This window comes from Trachypithecus francoisi, unplaced genomic scaffold (assembly GCF_009764315.1).
Source record: "Trachypithecus francoisi isolate TF-2019V2 unplaced genomic scaffold, Tfra_2.0 Lachesis_group4, whole genome shotgun sequence".
NCBI classification, from domain to species: domain Eukaryota; kingdom Metazoa; phylum Chordata; class Mammalia; order Primates; family Cercopithecidae; genus Trachypithecus; species Trachypithecus francoisi.
The window spans coordinates 145,371,380-145,393,900 of NW_022681469.1; the positions used below are offsets into that span (position 1 = coordinate 145,371,380).

The 22,521-nt window shown below is 39.5% G+C and overlaps 1 protein-coding gene across 9 annotated transcripts in view; it reads right to left on the reverse strand.

Annotated features, from left to right (window-relative positions):
- Positions 1–22,521, reverse strand: part of COBL (cordon-bleu WH2 repeat protein) — a 323,275-nt gene that overhangs the window by 69,985 nt on the left and 230,769 nt on the right. For all 9 annotated transcript variants that reach the window (XM_033194347.1, XM_033194345.1, XM_033194341.1 and 6 more), the window contains one exon: positions 740–878. In XM_033194347.1, coding sequence (XP_033050238.1) covers positions 740–878 — 139 coding nt within the window. The remainder of the gene's footprint in view (positions 1–739; positions 879–22,521) is intronic.

Sequence of the window (22,521 nt, forward strand, 5' to 3'; positions counted from 1 at the left end):
TTTTCCAGCCACTCTCTGAAAGAGCCATTTTTGTTCCTACATAAGTGAAGTAACAAATGCTGAATGATTTAAAAATAAAATGAACCCCTGACTCCCCTGGACCTGGAGAGTGCCATCATTCAGCTTCTCTCCACCTCGCCTGTAGCACGAGGGGTGGGCGATGATGATCTAATAGGTCTCTTTCTGCCCACAGATAGTATGAGTCCATCTTCTTTCCTCTGGGCTCTCTTTTTCTCAAAGAAGATCAGGGTCTTTGCTAAATGTGTATCAGGAAATATAAGTGGATATCAATTTCAAACAGGATGGCCTAAGAATTACTGAGCTGATGTCAACTTGTCTATATATCACCTGTGGCCTCAGATCTCTTTGAAATGCCAGATGTCCTTCAAAGCAGCTTCCACGATGTCACCTTAGGAACTTCTCCTTTTGTCATCAGAGACACATCACACACTCACACTCACAGGCTTTCCATTTTCACCCTCTCCGGGCTCCTACAACCGTTTCCCCGCTTCCACCGTCCCCCACCTCCTAAATACTCACATAATGTCCACGAAATACTGCTAGTAAGATATGAAGTGAACTTGCAATTATTTCTTTCCAGCCCTTCTTTCTTTAGCATTAATATTTTTTGGGTTAATGCCATTATGGATGAGGCCACTGCAGGAATTCACATCAGAGGTGACATTCCAGGACACAGCAAGCATCCCCGCATGCAGACGGCAGGCCAAGCCTCACTCACCCATTGTGCTCTTCCTGTTCTCCTCCTTATCCTCAGTGCGGCTGGGGATCAGGGGACTTGGTGGTGGTGGCTGTGGTGGAGGGGGAGCTGGCGCTCGCCGCTTCTTCTTCTGTAAATCAATCTGTGACCCTAGAGATACCTACAAAGTATAAAGAAAGAAAGGCAGGCAGTGTCAGGGTGACTGTGCTGGGGCAGGACCTGCACGCGGAAGGTGGTGCTCCAAGAAGGTTGTTAGATGGCCAGTTCCCTTTCCAGGTCCTCCCATGCAGGCAGGGGAGGTCGTGAGGTGAGAGACCAGCGGATGTCCAAGGAGTGGCCTGGAGGTAGCACAGTGTTGCTCATAGACACCCCAAAGACCCTTATGAGCAGGGAGCTCATATTTTCCAGGGACTCCAGGCAAGTCTGGAGAGTTGGTAAACTTCCCTGTCACACATGAGAAGGAGACCCACAGCCCTTCATTAAACGTAAGGAGAACAATTCCCTCCGGAACAGGATGGGCTGCCGTGAATTGTGATCACACAGAGGAAGAGCTGATGGGTTCAGCTCAGACTTCACCCTGACCTGACTTAGGTTTGCTTCCCTGACTGCATGTTCATGTTCCAGAGCAGCCACAGCCAAGACTATCTAATGGTCCACAGGTGGACACATCTTGATCCAGAATCGCAATGAAGTTTCTTAGTATATGGAACATTAGATCAGTGTATGGACATTAGCCCCCCAACCACAGCAGAAATCCATCTCCTGCTCACAGCCTTCAACAGTGAAAGACACACAGCTTCTAAAGCCAGCTCATGAATACTGGGCAGGTCTAATTGCTGAACGTGAAATCTGTTTTGTCTGTAAAATTGAACCCACTAATTCCATTTCTTTGTTTCCACAGGACTACATAATCCTACCCTCCTCTCCTCATTAGGGTGAAAGTTTTTATTCATTCACTCTCATTGATTAAAATTCATTTAAAGGACATTGTGTGTAGAGCAGTGCTGAGTATATGCAAAGAATGGGCTGAGCATGGTGGTGGACACTTGTAGTCCCAGCTACTCAGGAGGCTGATGCGGGAGAGTTGCTTGAACCCGGGAAGCGGAGATTGCAGTGAGTCGAGATCACACCACTGCACTCCAGCCTGGGTGATGGAGCGAAACTGTGTCTCAGAAAAAAGAAAAGAAAACAAAAAAAAAGAATGAATATGATGACTATCATATGATGAGAGCTGTCCTGCTCTGGAGCAGCTCAGAGCCAAGTCTGTACCTCCAGTCCAAGTACTTCCTGGCCTTCCAAGGGCCTGTCACAGGAATGGTGCCTGCAACACCCCGTGTCTGCCACTGCAACTCTGATCTTGGTGCTCTCTGGTTTATTAACTCATGCTTGCACCATGTATACCATGTATACAGGAGACAGAAAGAGGGAGAGAGACAATGAGGGCGGGGGGAGAGAGAGAGAGAGAGAGAAAGAGAGAGAGAGAGAGAGAGAGAGAGAGAGAGAGAGTGTGTGTGTGTATGTGTGTGTGTGTGTGTAAAAAGTATCCTTTTAGGCTGGGTGCGCTGGCTCATGCCTGTAATCCCAGCACTTTGGGAGGCTGAGGCGGGTGGCTCACGAGGTCAGGAGATCAAGACCATCCTGGCCAACACGGTGAAACCCCGTCTCTACTAAAAATACAAAAAAAAAAAGAAAAAAAATTAGCCGGGCATGGTGGCGGGCACCTATAGTCTCAGTTATTCGGGAGGCTGAGGCAGGAGAATGGCGTGAACCCAGGAGGCAGAGGTTGCAGCGAGCCAAGATCGCGCCACCGCACTGCAGCCTGGGCGACTAAGCAAGACTCCGTCTCAAAAAAAAAAAAAAGTCTCCTTTTAGTTTTTATCAGTAATACACATACACATGTATTGCAAAAAAAAGTTAAAAAATACATATAAAAGGAAGAACATAATCACTTTATTAATACTCAAACTACTAACAATTGGCATGCTTTTCTAGTCTTTTTCTTCTAAAAATAATTTTTTCTTTTCTGTTACAGTATAACCTCCTATACCTCTAAAATTCTGTAATAAATTTTACATAAAACATGGACATAACAGAAAGTAAATAACCCCACAAAGCTGAGTCAAAAAACAAGCAATTTCTTGTCCACCACCCTCTCTCCAGCAGTAACCACTTCACACTTTTTTTTTTTTTGGTATTTATTCCATTTTTCTAAATAAGAAGCTTATTGTACTGTTTCTTGATTTTTCCATGTTAGGTATTAGCGTCCTACTCCAGAAGACGAGGATGTGATTCTTTGAGAGACACATATACACACACAGACTCATACTTCTCCTCTCCATTTTCCAAAAAATTATAGCAAAAGATTTAAATTAATATTTACTATTTAGTTATACACATTTAGCTATAGTAGACATCAAAATTATGAAAAACAGAAGTTCTCTTCAGCAGGAATTTTCTCCTGCTGAGATGTATAATGTATATCATAATTAAAATTTCTAAACTACCTTTTTGCTTTCCCTGATTTGTTTTCTAGCTTCTTTTCTTTTTTTTTATTATTATACTTTAAGTTCTAGGGTACATGTGTATATCTTAATTGCATTTCCTGGAAATTCCCTTTCCCTCTATTCAGTTCTGATCCTTGTTTCCTGGATATTCCGCCTGTTTTGTGTGGGGTTTTCTTTCTTTTTTTTTTTTTTTTTGAGTCAGAGTCTCACTCTGTCGCCCAGGTTGAAGTGCAGTGGTGTGATCTCGGGCTCCAGTGATTTTCCTGCCTCAGCCTCCTAAGTAGCTGGGAGTACAGGCACTGCCACCATGCCAGGCTAATTTTTGTATTTTTAGTGGAGATGGGGTTTTGCCATGTTGGCCAGGCTGGTCTTGAACTCCTGGGCTCCAGGGATCTGCCCGCCTCAGCCTCCCAAATTGATGGGATTACAGACGCGAGCCACTGTGTCGGGCCCTGCCTGTTTTTGTGTGTTTGTTTGTTTTTGTTTTTAATTCACTGTATCTTAGTGGCACCCAGTTTCCAGAAACTTTCTGACACAAGATGCATATGAGGAAGATTTTTGAGACCTTCAAAATGTAAGAATGTTTTTATTCTACTATACTGGACAGTCAGTATAGGCGCCTACAGGAACCTACGATGAAAAGAACTGTCCCTCAAAATGCTAAGCCATTACGCCACTGTCTCCTAGTTTGGAACTGCTCAGCTGAGACTCCTGGATCCAGAGTGGGGCTCAGTCTTCTGCATGGTATCTGCTTTTCCTCTGCAGGCTTAGGGGATTCTTTCTTACTCCTTCCTGCTCGGAAGTTTCATGATGGCAAGTGCTAGGTAGGGCTCTTTTCTTTTTTTTTTTTTTTTTTTTTTCTTTTTTTGAGACAGAGTCTCGCTCTGTCGCCCAGGCTGGAGTGCAGTGGCCGGATCTCAGCTCACTGCAAGCTCCGCCTCCCGGGTTCACGCCATTCTCCTGCCTCAGCCTCCCGGGTAGCTGGGACTACAGGCGCCGCCACGTCGTCCGGCTAGTTTTTTTTGTATTTTTTTTTTAGTAGAGACGGGGTTTCACCGTGTTAGCCAGGATGGTCTCGATCTCCTGACCTCGTGATCCGCCCGTCTCGGCCTCCCAAAGTGCTGGGATTACAGGCTTGGGCCACCGCGCCCGGCCGGTGGGGCTCTTTTCATTCATTGTCTGGGGCATTCACTGACCCCTGCAATCTGAATATCCTTAATTCTGCAGAATCTGTTACTGTTATTCTTTTCAACTTTTCCTTTCCTGTGTTTCTTTTTCTCTGGGATTTCAATTAATTGAACACTAAGGATTCTAATTCAATTGTCTTTTTTTTTTTCTTGAGTACTCTTGCCTAAATTTTTTCTGATTTTCCCCCTTTTCTTAGAAATTTTCTCCATTGTAAGACCCATGAGTTTTTTAATTTCTGTTACTGTTTTTTTTTTTTCTTTTAAATTTCCAAGAGCACCTTCTTGTTATGGATTTAAAATATAGCATCATGGTCTTGTTTCCTGGATACCATAGCTTCTCTTTCCTCTTGGAAACGATGCTTTATATCTTTTTCAAGAACACATTTTAATTTCCATTTTCTTCAGCCATATGCATCACACTTTTCTCCAGGGTCCTTTCGGCTCTCTGTCTTGGCCTCTGTTTATCATATTTTGACTCTTCCTCAAATTCGTGGCTGATTGTTTATAATATGTGTGTTTCTGTGTCTAGGGTCTGTTCATACACTAGGGTCTGGGATTCTCAGTGGGGATCTGGGCAGAAATGCAGTAGCTGAGAGATCCCCAGATATTCATACGTGCAGGACTGTCTGCTAGCTCGGCCATCATCCACACAGGGGAAACCCAGTTCCTGCCTGAGGGAAGTTAGGCCTTCCTGAGTGCCCTGGTGAGAAGGCCTTGAAGCTCTCCTGTGGCATGTGGGTTTTCGCTCATCCCTGTGTCGGTGCAGACTCTGTTGTGCCTGATGTCCTGGAGTCTGAGTCTCTTAGTTCTACCACTGCAGGGGGTGGCAGTGCAGACATCTGGTTGTGGTGGGCAGGGAGTGGTATGGAGGTCTTACTGTTTCACATGCAGGTGTTCAGCCATTCCTTCCTCATCAGCTCGTTCTATGGTCATGTGCGGAGAAACATGTGCCCCAAACTCCTGAGTTGTCCTAGGATCTGGCATCTTCTGCTGGGCCTCTTTCACCCAGCAGTCAAGTTTTAGGTTCTTCTGCTTTGCTAGGTATTTACCACAATCAGAATACACTGCAGGCTGGGCGCAGTGACCCACGCCTGTAATCCCAGCCCTCTGGGAGGACGAGGCGGGTGGATCGCTTGAGGTGAGGAGTTTGAGACCAGTCTGGCCAACATGGCAAAACCTCGTCTCTACTGAATATATAAAAATTAGTCAGGTGTGGTGGTGGGCGCCTATAATCCCAGTACCCAGGAGGCTGAGGCAGGAGAATCATTTGAACCTGGGAGGTGGAGGCTGCAGTGAGCTGAGATCATGCCACTGCATTCCAGCCTGGGCAACAGAGACTCCGTATCAAAAACAACAACAACAACAACAACAACAACAACAACACAACACTGCAACAACAACAACAACAACAACAAAAACACAACACTGCAGTCCCAAAGTGTCTACTGAAAACTGTCATCAGCTGCCAATGCTTCTCTCCTCTGTCACAGTGAAGTAATACTTTTTTTTTAGTGGAGTTTCAGAGGGAGAGACATAGATTTGTTTTGTTAGCCATATATTTTCCCATAGTTTTTCAGCTTTATTAAGAAACAAACAAGTAAACATTGTGTGTGTATGGTATACAATTGATCTGATATACATATCTAGAGTGAAATAATCACATCAGCTAATTAACATATCTATCACTTCACATAATTACCATTTTCTTTTTTTTTCTTTGTGGTAAAAACACTTAATATCAACCCTCTTAGCAGAATTTCAAGTGTTTTTTAATGGCTGCCTAGTACTCCACAGAATTGATGAGCCATAATTAACTAAATTAGCCCCTTTGCCTTTAGCTAAATATTGAAATTATTTGGTTTTGGCAATAACAAATGAAACTTCTTAAAACGCTCTGTAATTTTATCTTTTCCCCACATTTCTTTTTCTCTCCTTAAGAGTTTTTAATAAATCCATTTACTAAAACTCCTCAGGTACAGAGCACATAAAATTCAGTGAAGAGACAAGATTCTAAAATTGCTATCCCAATTTTAAGACTTCTTGTCATGAAGAAGTGATATTGACTAGATAGCAGAAAAGGAAGCCCCACACCTCAGTTTCCCCACAAAGACATCAACTTAACAGCAATTTGTAATCCAGAAGCTTTTACGAGAACTCCAGAAACCAGTTAAGAAGGCGCAGGACCACAGGCAAGTTTAATGCCAAGAATGGCTATGCTGAAATGGGTAAGAAAAGCCACTTCACCTCAACTGTGACAGCCCTTCCCCTAAGCCAGTATGGCTCAGTGTGTGTAGGAGAAAGAGCCCAATTCATGGCTTTTCCTTTGGGAAGAAAAGAGAAGAATGGAATGTACGTCTAACATTCCAGCTTTTCAGGGGGGCTGCCTGAGGGACTAGTTTATGTCTCGACTGACTGGGAGCACTGACGGGAAACTGGCACACTCTGAATGCCTGGGAGCCACTGAGAAAAAAGGAGCTCAGAGGCTGGTTGCAACAGTGGAGATCTGCCAGTGCCACAGGCAGAGGCCAGCACAGCTCAGTGCAATCAAGAGAAAGCACCCAGCTCACTGCTTATCCCTCGGGAAGAAATAAGTAAAAAAGTACATGCAATGTTCTGGATTTGTGGGGAGGCTTATTCAAGGGATTGGTTTCTGTCTCAGTTGACTAGGAATACAGACAAAACTGAAACACTTTGGATGGCTGAAGGTTTTAGAAAACTAGAGAGCTCAGAGGCTGGCCGCAGTGCCAGAAAATCTGCAGTACCATAGACAGATGCAAGAGAGAGCGAGAGATTACAAGCTCATAAAGAAGAAATCAGTAGGCCGGGCGCGGTGGCTCAAGCCTGTAATCCCAGCACTTTGGGAGGCCGAGACGGGCGGATCACGAGGTCGGGAGATCGAGACCATCCTGGCTAATACGGTGAAACCCCGTCTCTACTAAAAATACAAAAACTAGCCGGGCGAGGTGGCGGGCGCCTGTAGTCCCAGGTACTCGGGAGGCTGAGGCAGGAGAATGGCGGAAACCCGGGAGGCGGAGCTTGCAGTGAGCTGAGATCTGGCCACTGCACTCCAGTCCGGGCAACAGAGCGAGACTCTGCCTCAAAAAAAAAAAAAAAAAAAAAGAAGAAATCAGCAAACTTTCTAATTGGAAAATATACCAACAAGCCCAGGGAAGATGGATATCCAGAAAAGGGTTGAGAGGCCCCAAGAATCTCTAGCTGAGCTGACTGATGTGGTATTACACTGTAAGAAACCAGTCTGTAAAGGCTGGAAGAGGTGGCTATTTTTTCAAATGCACAAATTACATTAAAAAATAACAAGGTACATGAAGAAACAGGGAAACATGGTCCAATTGAAGGAACAAAATAAACATCTAGAGACAGAAATAACAAATAAATGGAAATCTATGGCCAGAAAAGACTTAAAAAAATTAAAGTTCAGTGCACTACAAGAGAATACTACAAGAGAGACGGCTAAACAAAATCAGTAAAGCTATGCATGAACAGAATCATATCAATAAAGAGATAGAAACCATAAAAAACAGAAGTTCTGAAGCTGAAAAATTAAATAACCGAACTAAAAAGTTCACTGGAGGAGTCCAGTAGCAGGCTGTATTAAGAAGAAGAGGAAATAATCAATGAACTAAAAGACAGGTCACTTGAAATTATTGAGTAAAGGAATAAAAAAAAATTCAAAAAGGGAACAGAGCCTTAGGGACTTTATGGGACAATGCCAAGGGGATGAAAATATGCAATATGGGGATCAGAGAAGAAGACAGAGAGAAAGGGGCGGATAGCTGATCTGGAGAAATAATATCTGACAATTCTCCAAATTGGAGGAAGGAAATAGACATACACAATTTTAAAGGCTCAAAGGACTCCAACTAGAATAAACCCAAAGAGGACCATACCACAGTTCATGAAAATCAAGCTATCAATAGTCAAAGACAAAAAGAGAAACTGGAAAACAGCAAGAGAAATTGGTTCATCACATGCAAGGGAGTCTTATAATATTATCAGTAGGCTTCTCAGTAAAAACTTTGCAAGCCAGAAGGGGGTGGAATGACATATTCAAAGTGCTAAAAACGGAGAAAAAAAACCCCACCTGCCAACCAAGAATACTTAAAATCTTCCAACCAAGAATAGTTTATCTCAGGGGTCTCCAACCCTGGGGCCACAGACCAGTACCAATCCGTAGCTTGTTAGGAACCAGGCTGCACAGCAAAAGGTGAGTGGTAAGTGAACAAGCATTACTGCCCAAGGTTCGCCTCACATCAGATGAACGGCCATGTTAGATTCTCTTAAGAGCAAAAACCCTATTGTGAACTGCGCATGTATAGGATCTAGATTGTGCACTCCTTATGGGAATCTAATGTCTGATGATCTGAGGTGGAACAGTTTTATCCCAAAACCATCCCTGCCCCACTGGTCCATGGAAAAACTGTCTTCCACAAAACTGGTCCCTGGTGCCAAAAACGGTGGGGACTACTGCTTTAATCTGGCAAAACTATATTTCAAAAGTGAAGTCGACTCATTCAAGAAATCAATGTCCAGGCCAATGTCATAGAGCTTCCCCATATGTTTCCTTCTAGTAGCTTTATAGTCGCAGGCCTTACATTTAACTTTTTAAAAACCATTTTAAGTAGATTTTTGTATATGGCATGAAATAAGGCTCCAATTTCATTCTTCCATATGTGGATATCAAACTTTCCTAACATCATTTATTGAAGAGACTGTTCTTTCCCCATTGTCGGTTCTTGATACCTTTGTCAAAAATCAATTGACCAGAAACACTTGGGTTTATTTCTGGGCTTTCTGTACTGTTCCATTGGTTGATATGTCTGTTTTTTAGCCAGTACCATGCTGTAGTCAAAGCTATTGACTACAACAGCTTTACATTTCGAAATCAGGGAGTGTGACGCCTTCACCTTTGTTCGTTTTGCTCAAGATTTGGAGTCTTTTCTGGTTCCATAGTAATTTAAGAATTGTTTTTTCCATTTCTCTGAAAAAAGACATTGGAATTTTGATAAAAATTGCAATAAATTTGTAGGATCACTTTGGGTAGTATGGACATTTTAATAATACTAATTATTTTAATCCATGAACATGAAATATCTTCCCATTTTTTGTGCCCTTTCCAATTTTTCAGCAATGCTGTATAGTTTTCAGTGTACAGATCTTTCACCTCCTTGTTTCAATTAACAAATACAAAAAGTCATAAATAGGAATGCATTAAACTAACTAGCTCCTGCATAGCAAAGTAAACAATGAACACAGTGAAGAGACAATCCTTGGATTTGTTAGAAAATATTTGCAAACCATATAGCTGATAAAAGGCTAATATCCAAAATATGTAAGCAACTGTAACTCAATAGCAAAAATCTAAATAACTGACTTAAAAAGTGGGCAAACAATGTGAACAGACATTTTGTGAAAAAAAAGGGATACAAATGACCAACATACATATGAAAAAATGCTCAACATCTCTAATCATATGAGAAATGCAAAGTAAAATCTACAGTGAAGTATCACTTCACACTTGTTAGAATGGCTATGATAAAAAAAAAAGATGAATGAACCCTTGTGTATTGTTGGTGAAAATGTAAATTAGTACCAGCCATTTTGGAAAATAAGTTGAAAGTTCCCCAAAAAACTAAAAATAGATCTACCATGGGATCCAACCATCCCCACCTCTACTATCCAAAAAAATTGAAATCAATACATCAAAAGACATCTGCACTTCTATGTTCATTTCAACATTATTACCAATAGCCACAGCAGGGCTGTATGAGCCAACTATCCCCACAGCAGGGCACAGTGGCTCACACCTGCAATCCCAGCACTTTGGGATCTCTTGAAGCCAGCAGTTTGAGACCAGCCTGGGCAACACTGCAAGACCCTGTCACTACGAAATGTTTTTTAAAGTTTAGCCAGGTATGGTGGCATGTGCCTGTAATTTCAGCTACTCAGGAGATTGAGTCAGGAGGATTGCCTGAGCTCAGGGACTGAAGGCTGCAGTAAGCCATGATGACATCACTGCATTTCAGCCTGGACGATGGCAAGAGGCCCTGTCACCAAAAAAAAAAAAAAAAAAAAAGTATAGTCAAGATATGGAATGACCCTGTGGCAATCAACAGATAAATGGATAAAGAAATTGTTTTATATATATATATGAAAATATATATATAACATATATCTATTACTTATATATTTATATTACATATATATGTAATACTACACAGCCTTTAAAAGAAGAAAATTCTGTGATTTGTGACATCATGGATGGAACTGGAGGACATTATGCTAAGTAAAATAAGACAGTACAAAAAGACAAATACTGTATGTTCTTATATGTGGAATATAAAACAGTTGATCTCATAGAAACATAACAGAAAGGGGGTAACCAGAAGCTAAGGAGTAGAGGGAGGGATAGGAAAAGAGGAGACATTGGTTAAAGGGTGCCAAGTTTCAGTTAAAATGGAGGAATAAGTTTCAGTGCCCTGCATGGTGAGCAGTTAATAACAATGTGTTGTATATCCCATAATTGCTTAAAGAATATAATTTTAATAATCTCACCACAAAAAATAAGTTAGTGAGGTAATATGTATACCATAATTAGCTTGACTGAATATTTTGACAATGAGTACATAGATTAAAAATCACATTGTACCCCATAAATATATACAATTATTATTTATCAATTAAAAGTAAATAAATTTTAAAAATAAAGGAGAAATAAAGACCATGCTAGATAAATAAAAACTGATGAAGCTGATCACTTCCAGGCCTGTATTACAGGAATTGGTAAAGGAAGTCCATCAAGTTGAAACGAAAGGACGCTAGTTAGCAACATGAAAGCATATGAATAAAGTTACCCTCTGATGGAGTAACTATATAGACAAATACATAATCCTGGAATATAATATGCTTACAATAGTGTGTAAATAATTTCTAATTCTGATAGAGAATTAAAAAAATGCGTAAAAATATAAGTATAAAACTATGTTAATAAATACAAAGTATGAAAATATGTACTTTGTGGCATCAAAATATGATGTGTATAGGGTGAAATGCAAAGGAAAACAGCTTTTGTATGTTCCTGAAGTTAAATTGTTATCAATTTAAAATAGACTGTTATAAGATTTTTATGTAATCCTCCTTATAAACACAAAGAAAATACCTACAAAAGATGCACAGAAGAAATGAAAAGGAATCAAAGTGTCTGTTCTCATGCTGCTGCTAATTAATAAAGGCATACCAAAGAATTGCCAATTTATAAAGGAAGGAGGTTTAATTAACTCACAGTTCCACATGGGTGGGGAGGCCTCACAATCATGGTGGAAGGTGAATGAGGAGTAAGATCACGTCTTACATGGCGGCAGGCAAAGACAGCATGTGCAGGGGAACTCCCCTTCCTAAAACCATCAGATCTCACAAGACTTATTCACTATCATGAGAACAGCAAGGGAAAGATCCACCACCATGATTCAATGACTTCCCATTGGGTCCCTTTCATGACATGTGGGAATTATGGGAGCTAAAATTGAAGATGAGATTTGAGTGGGGCACACAGCCAAACCATATTAGTATGTAACTACAAATGTCAACAAAATACAAAGGAGATTGCCAACAGAATAAAAGAAAAACAAAACTACAAGATATACAGAAATCAATTAATGAAATAGTAACAAGTCCTTCTCCATTAGTAACTTATTAAATGTAAATGGATTAAACTCCCCAATCAAAATATATAATCAAAATATTTAATCCATTAATGGCTGGATGGACTAAAACACAAGATCCAACTATACATTGTCTACAAAAGATTCACTGTGGATATAAGGACATAAATAGGCTGGAAGTAAAAGGAGGGAAAAAGATATTCCTTACAAATAGTAACTAAAAGAGTGAATATGGCCATAATTACATTAGATAAAATAGACTTCAAGTCAAAAACTGTCATGAAACAAAGAAGGAGCTTATATAGTGATAAATGATCTACTCACTAGGAAGGTATAACAACTATAAATATATGTGCATCTACCAGCAGTGTATTCAAATATACAAAGCAAACATTGACATAACTGAAAGTAGAAATAGACAGAAACACAATTAAAGTAGGATATTTCAATGCTCCACTTTCAATAATGAATAGATTAACTAGAGAGAAGATCCATAGGTAACAGAGGACTTGAACAACAATATAGACCAGTGGGATCTTACAGATACCGATCTCTGTCTCTTTCTCTATCTCTATGTTATATAGAACATTCTCTAAGATAGATTACATTTAAAGTCACAAAAGAAGTCTTAACAAAATTAAAAAGATTAAAATCATATCAAGTATGTTTTCTGACTATAAATAAAGGAATGAAGCTAGAAATCAATAGTAAAAGGAAAACTGAAAAAGTCACAAATATGTGCAAACTCAGTAATACAATCTTGAACAACCAAGGGTTCAAATAAGAAATCACAAGGGTAGTCCGAAAATATATTGAGACAAATGAAAATAAAACCATAATATACCAAAACTCATGGGATTCAGGCAAAGCAATTCTAAGAGGAAAGCTTGTAATAATAAACACCTATATGAAAAACAAAGAAAGAGCTCATCAGCAATATGACTTTACACCTCAGGAAACTAAAAGAACAAATTAAACTAAAATTTAATAGAAAGATTAAAGCAGAAATAAATGAAATAGAAAATAGAAAAAGAACAACATAACAGAACTTTGGTTAAAATATTAACAGAATTTCAGTTTTTTTTAAAAGATCAACAAAATTTACAACCCTTAGCTACACTAAGTAAAAAATAAGAGAAGACTCGTATTTCAAAAATTAGAAACAAAAGAAGAGACATTACAAGTGATGCCACAGAAACAAAAAGGATCATAGGAGGCTATTGTGAATAATTACACACCAACCAATTGGATAATCTGGAAGAAATGGATAGATTTTTACAAACATATATCCTACTAAGACTGAATTATAAAGAAATAAAAATTCTGGACATAACCTATAAGTAGTAAGGAAATTGAATCAGTAACCAAAAACCTTCCAACAAAGAAAAGCCCACAACCAGATGGCTTCAATGGAGAATTCTACCAAATACTTAAAGAACAAATACAAATTCTTTTCAAAATCTTTCCAAACATTGATGAGGAAGAAGACTTCTAGACTCATTTTATGATGCAGCAGGACCCTGACACCAAAAATAAGACAAAGATAGTACAAGAAAATTACAGACCAGTATCCCTGATGAAACATTGGTATAAAAATTCTCAACCAAGTACTAGCAAACAGAATTCAACATCACAATAAAAGGATTACACACTACAGCCACACAGATTTTATTCCTGGAAGGTAAGAATGCTTCAATATAAAAACATCAATTAATGTAATATACCACAGTGAAAGACAAAAACCATACAAAACTCAATACCCTTTTATGATTAAAAAAACACTCAACAACTAGGAAGCAAAGGAAATTACCTAAACTTAACAAAGTCCACACATAAAAATCCCACAGCTGATATCATACTCAATTGTGAAAAACTGAAAGCTTTCCCTTTAAGATGAGGAAGAAGGAAAGGATACTCTCTTTTCACATTTTTATTGAAAATAGTGCTGGGAGTCCTAGCCATAACAATTAGGCAAGAAAAAGAAATATAAGGCATCTAAATTGAAAAAGGAAGAAGTGAAATTATTTCTTTTGCATATATATAATTTTATATGTAGAAAATCCTAAAGATTTGACAAAAATGCTGTTAGAACTAATACATAAGCTAGCAAAGTTGCAGGATACAAAATAAATTCCAAAAAATCAGTTTTGTTTTTATACACTAACAATAAACAATCTAAAAAGGAAATTAAGAAAATAATCTAATTTGCAGTTGCATTAAAAATAATAAAATACTTAGAAATAAGCTTAATCAGGACGGGGTGCAGTGGCTCATACCTGTAATCCCAGCACTTTGGGAGGCTGAGGTGGGTGGATCACGAGGTCAGGAGATCGAGACCATCCTGGCTAACACAGTGAAATCCCATCTCTACTAAAAATACAAAAAAATTAGCGGGACATGGTGGCGGGCAACTGTAGTCCCAGCTACTTGGGAGGCTGAGGCAGGAGAATGGTGTGAACCCGGGTGGTGGAGCTTGCAGTGAGCTGAGATTGTGTCACTGCACTCCAGCCTGGGTGACAGAGTGAGACTCTGTCTCAAAGAAAAAAAAAAAAGCAATAAGCTTAATCAAGGAGATAAAAGAGGCTTGCACACTGAAAACTACAAAACATTGCTGAAATTAGAGAAGACACAATAAATATTTTCATGTAAGATTTAATAATGTTAAAATGTCCATACTACCCAAAGCAATCTACAGATTCAAAGCAATCACTCTCAAAATCCCAATAGCATTTTCTTTTATTTTCTAAGAAATAGGAAAAACAAATCGTAATGGGCATGATGGAATCTCAGTACTCCAAATAAACAAAGCAATTCTGAGGGCAAGAAAAAAATAAAAGAGCTGGAAGCCTCACACTTTCTGGTTTCAAAACATATTACAAAGCTACTATAATCAAAACAGTATGGTACTGACATAGAGCACAATGTATACACCAATGAAACAGAATAAGGAGCTCAAAAATAAACTTTCATGTATATAATCAAAAGATCTTTGATAAAGGTGTTAACACAATGTGGAAAAGATAGTTTCTTGAACAAATGGTGTTTGGAAAATGCCAAATATTCAAATACAAAAGAATGAAGATGGGCCCTTACCTTTAACCATATAAAAAAAATTAACTCAAAATGGATTAAACATCCAAATGTAAGACCTGAAATTATAAAGTTCCTAGAAGAAAACATAGAGGGAAATATTTATGACATTCTATTTGGCAATGGTTTCTTAGATATTGCATGAAAAGTACAGACAACAAAAGCAACAATAGACAAATGGAACTATATCATACTTAAAAGTTATTGTGCAACAAAGGAAACAATCAACAGAGTGAACAGGGAACCTACAGAATGAGAGAAAATATCTGTAAACTATGTCTGAAAAGGGGTTAATGTATAGAATATATAAAGAACATCAACTCAACAATGACAACAAGCAAATAATCCAATTTACAAACAGGCAAATAATTTGAAGAGACGTTTATCCAAGGAAGATATACAAATGGCCACAAAGCACATGAAAAGATGCTCAACATCACTAATCATCTGGGAAATGCAAATCAAAACCACAATAAGACATCACCTTACTTCCATTAGGATGGCCACTATCAAAAAAAAAAAAAAGAGAGAGAGAGAAAAGAAAACAAGTGTTGGTGAGGATGCAGATAAATTGGAATTCTTATGCATTGTTGGTAGCAATGTGGAATGATACAAGTACTATGGAATAAGTATAAAGTTTCTCAAAAACTTAAAAATAGAATTACCACATAATCTAGCAATCCCACTTCTGGGTATACATCCAAAAGAACAGCAAACAGAATTTCAGAGATATGTTCTTGTTCACTGCAGCACAGTTCACAATAATCAAGAGGTGGAAGCAACATACATATCTATTGATGGATGAATGCATAAAGAAAATGTGGTCTACACACAGAATGGAACATTATCAAGGAAATTCTGACACATGCTGTAACTTAGAGAAACTTTGAAAAGATTATGCTAAGTGAAATAAGCCAGTCACAAAAAGACAAATAATGCATAATTACATTTACATGAGCTATATAAAGTAGTCAAACTTTAGAAAGTAGAATGGTGGTTGCCAGGAGCTTGAGTGAGGGGGAAAAGATGATTTATTTTTCAATGGGTATAAAATTTCAGTTATGCAATATGAAAAAGTTCTAGTGATCTGTTGCACAACAAGGTGCCTATACTAAATATTACACTTAAAAATGATTAAGATTATACATTTCGTGCTATGTGGTTTTTTTTTTTAACCACAATAATAATAAAGAGTCCTTGTCATCTGGTTAGTTCACATTTGGTTTGTGATAATATCACTAGGATTCTTTCAAATAAATGGATACAAAACCTTTCCATTTTTCTGTTAATATCTACTTATCACTTTAGTCCAATGTTCTAACTTGTAACATTTTCTAGGCCTAGAGGCTGGTGTGATGTGGTGTTCTAGTGTTTTAGAAGCCCTGGCTCGACCTTATACCTGAGTATTGAAGTGTTCTTAGGAAGAGATGAGATGTCTGGCCTTGCCACCACCTCTACTGTGATAAACCTGCCTACAATTTCCATCCTATCTGTTGATAACACTGAAAGCCATAACACCTTGGCTTTGGTTACTAGACTTCTTCCTTCAGAGTTGACATCAATCTATTAACTAATGGTGATAGTTCAAATGTTATAGGTTTGCACACACATTATTTTCTAGTCTCTATTTCTCATTCTCTCCTTAAAATATTGAGAGACTTTGTTAAATGCCATGATTTCACTTACTCCTTCAGTTAACTAGCAAGGAGCTGCTAAATCCTTACTTTGTGATAGGAACTATAGTGGATTCAAAGATGTAAAATGTTCCTGACCTCAAGCTGTTCAAAGTCTAATGTATGAGAGATAATTCTATAGCATTCACACAATCTACTAGGTTGGAAACACTACCAAAAACTATCATTTGCATCCTACTTGGGGACTTGCTTTGTTCTATGAATCCACATTGGTTAGCTGAAGCCCTCTACGCTCTCACTGATGGCTGTGTAATAATGACATATTCCAGAATTCTCTTAAGGGTCCACATTAAGCTGAAGGTAATTAATTAGAAGAGGTGCAGGTTCTGTTTCATTGCCGGGTGCAGTGGCTCACATCGGTAATCCCAGCACTTTGTGAGGCCGAGGCAGGCGGATCACCTGAGGTCAGGAGTTTGAGACCAGCCTGACCAACATGGTGAAACCCCATCTCTACTAAAAATACAAAAAAAATTTGGCCGGGCGCGGTGGCTCAAGCCTGTAATCCCAGCACTTTGGGAGGCCGAGACGGGCGGATCACGAGGTCAGGAGATCGAGACCATCCTGGCTAACACGGTGAAACCCCGTCTCTACTAAAAAATACAAAAAACTAGCCAGGCGAGGTGGCAGGCACCTGTAGTCCCAGCTACTCCGGAGGCTGAGGCAGGAGAATGGCGTAAACCCGGGAGGCGGAGCTTGCAGTGAGCTGAGATCCGGCCACTGCACTCCAGCCTGGGCGACAGAGCCAGACTCTGGCTCAAAAAAAACAAAAAACAAAAAACAAAAAAACAAAAAAAACAAAAAAAATTTGCCAGGCATGATGGCTCACACCTGTAGTCCCAGCTACATGAGAGGCTGAGGCACAAGAATCACTTGAACGCGGGCAGCAGAGGTTGCAGTGAGCTGAGATCCTACCACTGCACTCCAGCCTGGGTGACACAGTGAGACTCCGTTTTCAATAACTAAAAAAAAAAAAAAAAAAAAAAAAAAAAGCAGCTCTTTTTCAAATTGTTTACCCAACTTGAAAAAGCAATTTCACCTGTTGAAAGACGGTTTTGGCTCACTCATTGTTACATGATTTGGAGAAGCATTAAACTCCTTGAGGCTTTGCCAAAATTGCCTACCTTTGCCTCTGGAAGTTCTCTCCCAAAGTTAATAACATCTATTCAACAAACAATTATTGAATACCATGTATTTCCCAGTCATGGTGCTACTCCTGGTAAATTAAGATAACATGCTTGAAGAATGTCTGGCAAAGTCAGAGACCCTTCAATAGAGACAAGGTCTAATGGGAGTTTGTGTTGGTTTAAGGTGCTTCAAAAAAAGGATTCTGGTAGATGTATTTAGAGACTTCAAACAAATATTAATGCTGTCAGCCATAAATATTTATTAAACGTTTACTCAGGGTGTTAACTGTATCTCATATGACTCAAATCCCCCCAAAGGGAGGTAATTTACTGTTTCTATTTTATAAAGGAAGAAACTGAAGATTACGAAAGATAACTTGTCCAAGGTCATACAAGTAATAAGTGAGCAGAGTGAGGATTTAGCTTTGGTTTGTGTTGGGAGCAGGCCCCCCAAAATCTGACCATAAACTGGCCCCAAAACTGGCCATAAACAGAATCTCTGCAGCACTGTGACAAGTTCATGATGGCCGTAACACCCAAGCTGGAAGATTGTGGATTTATGGAAATGAGGGCAAGGAACACCTGGCCCACTCAAGGGGGAAAACCACTTAAAGGCATTCTTAAGTCGCAAACAATAGCATGAGCGATCTGTGCCTTAAGGACATGCTGCTAGTTAGCCCAACCTGTTCCTTTAATTCGGCCCATCCCTTCGTTTCCCATAAGGGATACTTTTAGTTAATTTAATATCTATAGAAACAATGCTAATGACTGGCTTATTGTTAATAAATACATGGGTAAAGCTCTGTTCGGGGCTCTCAGCTCCGAAGGCTGTGAGACCCCTGATTTCCCAATTTACACCTCTATATTTCTGTGTATGTGTCTTTAATTCCTCTAGCGCCGCTGGGTTAGGGTCTTCCGGACACAGCTGGTTCAGCACGTTTGACTCTAAGCCCATCGTCTTTAACCACTGTCCTTACCTTGCTGTCTCAGCCTCAGGCGGATAGGTCAGGAAGAAATAACTGCTGCAGTTTTGAATGGAAATGTCTATTTTTATGATACCATAGTGACTAAAGCCCATGAATTTCTCACCTAGTAAAGCACCCACCTACTGGGCATATTAGAAACCAGTTTGCACTTCAAAGTGTTGTTTTAGAAAATACTTTAAAAGCCTATCTTTAGTACATTCTATGAGGAACACTTAATATCCAGTCCTGCCTGATTTCCAGAGCATGCAGGTAGCCCTTTTCCTTCCCGGAACCAGGACATCTAGCACCTTCTTATGGACTGAATGTGTGTGTTCCCCCAAAATTCAAGTGTGGAAATCCTAACATCCAAGGTGATATTAGAAGGTGGAGCCTTTGGGAAGTGGTAAGTGGGTGAAGCCTTCATGAATGGCATTAGTGTCCTTATAAAGGACCACAAAAAGCTCTCCAGCTCTCTTTCTGCCATATGAGGACACAGCAAAAAGACAGCTGTCAGAAAACCAGGAAGAGACCACTCATCAGTCACCGAGTCTTCTGGTGCCAAGATCTTGGACTTTCTAGCCTCCAGAACTGTGAGAAATAATTGTTGTTTAACCCATCCACTTTATATTTTCTATAGCAGTGTGAGCCAAGACACCTCTTGCTCAGTCAGGACTGATTGTTAAATGCCTCCCATCTGGCATACGGTAGCAAGGAAACTTTCCCCAATAGCCGAAACAGGGTGATGGATTTCTGGGTCATTTTTAAAAGCATTTGCTCCACTTTGGTCTCTTTGGTCTCTTAATCTCATTGTGCCAATTATGTACATCATCCTCAAGGTCAGAAGTGTTTAAGGGGGAGGGAAGTTCTACCTTAAAGAGGACAGATAAGAACTCTCATCACCAGACACAGCCTCATGCTCCTGCTCCGGACCTTGGTCCTGCACCTCACTCTGGGAGTGGCACTTCATAGGAACTTAGTAAAAGGTGATTAAATGTTGGTGTGTTTATCTTCCATGTCACTTTATGCCTTTCATCTACACACATACATTAGGTTCACATTATTCTTAGGGGAAGTGAAGACATTCCTCAAGGCCTCACTTGTTTAGTTCAAGAAGACAGACATTAACAGAGCCTCGGTCTGTATAGTTGTGAAGAAAATGAGCAGGATTCAGCACCTTGCATCCATTTACACATTCATTTGTTCACCTGTTTGATTTCTTCATTCATTCACACGTGGTGATTTGTTCATTCATTCACACGTGGGTCTCCTCAGTGCCAAGGTCCATGGGCAAATAATACAAACAAGCGAAGGAAAACCACGTGGATTTCTTCTAATATAGTCAAATTATAGAACCAAAGAGTGGAAAGGTGGCTGCCAGGGGATGAGAGGAGAGGGAAATAGGAGTTGCTGCTGAAGGGGTACAAATTTCCATTGATGCAGAATGAATAAGCTCTAGAGATCTGCTGCACAGGCTGTACTCAGAGTGACAACACTCTTGTGCATTTCACACCTTGTTCAGAGGGAAGATCTCACGTTCAGTGTTCCTACCACAAAAAAATACATTCTTAAAAACTGTGATTCATGCTGTAAACAGGCTTTCAGAAAGGCTATTAGTTTAAGTGCTCAGCAGCCCCTCTCCCCCATTCAACAACAGGGAGTGTCAATGACCATGCTTGTTTTTTATCAAAGTGAAAGTGTTCTGAATACTTTAAAAATCTATAATTTTTCACATATTAGGATTAGCAACGTTTAATGGTTATTATTTATTTATGTGTTTGTATGTGTGAGAGAGAGAGAAAGAGAGAATTGGTTGTTCACATCCATTTTTTTTCCTATTGAGGCGTCCATGTGCTCTTAGCAATATCCTCTATATAGCATATATATAGTAAGTATTTCCCCTAGTTTGTCATGGCCTTGAATTTTCTAAATTTTACTTTTTCAGAAGGTAAAATTTTATCTGATTCAATCTGCCAGGGTTCTCTCTGCCCTTTTTTGGTTTCTCACCATGTGGCATACTAAGAAAGGGATTCGATTCGAAGTTTTTAAAGTGGCTTTATGGTTTAATTTTTTACAATTTTACTTCAAATAAACCTGGATTTAATTTTGCTATGTGCTCTACATTTCCGCTAAATGATTAGCTTACAATGGAGATGATGTTTATTTTATAAACCTGCAGGAATCTGTACAACAATAAAACACATTACAATAATATTACAACTTTTGACATTTCCTTCACTAACTGAAGTATAAAGTGGCATCTCATCCATGGAGAATGTGGCTTGCTGGAAATCTTACCCATTCAGAACACAGACTCAAACCATGCAGAGCTGGAATATCTAACTCAAGTCAGAGGGGTGCCCTTCCCGACATGCTTGCCTGGGCCTGGCCTGGGCCCCAGCCTCAACCCAGGCCCTGGCGGCCACTTTGCAGAGCCTGCCTAACTTTGTCACCAAAGTTATCTGATTCCCTTTCCACTAATCAATAAGCCCAAAGTTTCCTGAAAGAGTCAGGGTCAAGTCTGAGAATTCAGAAAAGTTTGTGATTCATTCTAGAAAGATTTCCCTCTAAAGTGCTTAAGTAATTTCTTAAGAGATTTGTATGTGATGGGATAAATCCTCAGTCACCTAATGTAGTTATTTCTTTATCATATTCTCATTTTCCAGGGACACCAGGAGGCTAACATTTTAGTATAATGAGGCTACTCTGAATTAAATTTTTAAACTTACATTTTAACCTATTAATCTTTTACATGATGACTACATGTAATTTCCTCTAAATATACTTGTATTTTTAAGATGATGACCAAAAAGATCATGAGCCAGAACAGCTTAGAAAAGTAGAGCAAGAGATGAGAGCACAGCGTGGTGGCCCCACTCACACCCTGGAGCCAGACTGCAGGGCTTAGAGTTTGGTGTCCACCATTAACTGCGTGATAGTGGATAAGTTGCTTAACCTCTCTGTGCCTCAATTTCTCCATCTGTAAAACAGGGAGAAAAATATTACCTGCCTCTCTTGTTTACTGTTAGGATTAAATGAGTAGTAACATGAAAAGTACAAAACCCAGTGCCCTCACTGGTGGGCAGGTTATTCTGAAGTTTTCTTCTCATCATCATTCTAATCACTCCCCTAACCAACAGTCGGCAGCCTAAGAGGAGCCTGGAGACCCTGACATCACCCTGAGAACCAGATCTGAACTACCTAGATCTTGGTCTCACTCCTGTAGGGCACGCCAGGGTCCTGAGAGAATTTAGTTATCCTGTCACCTGGTTAGGTTTCTTGAGGCTAAATGTGTTGACGTGTAAGAAAACATTTTAAATGGTCCATTTTCAAGGCATGATAAATCTAAGTACAGGCAGCCAGCCTGAGAATGGAACAAACCGCATGGCTCATGCATCTAGAAAGTCACGATAAGCAAACACAATGTAGAGTAGGGGTCAGCCCATAAAAGGGAAGAAAATTTTGTTATTGAGAAATTGAAACTTAAGCAGGGAAGGGGACAGGGTATAACCTTAAAGGGAGATAATGAACCTTAGGTGACCTTGGGGAAGATTGTAACCCCA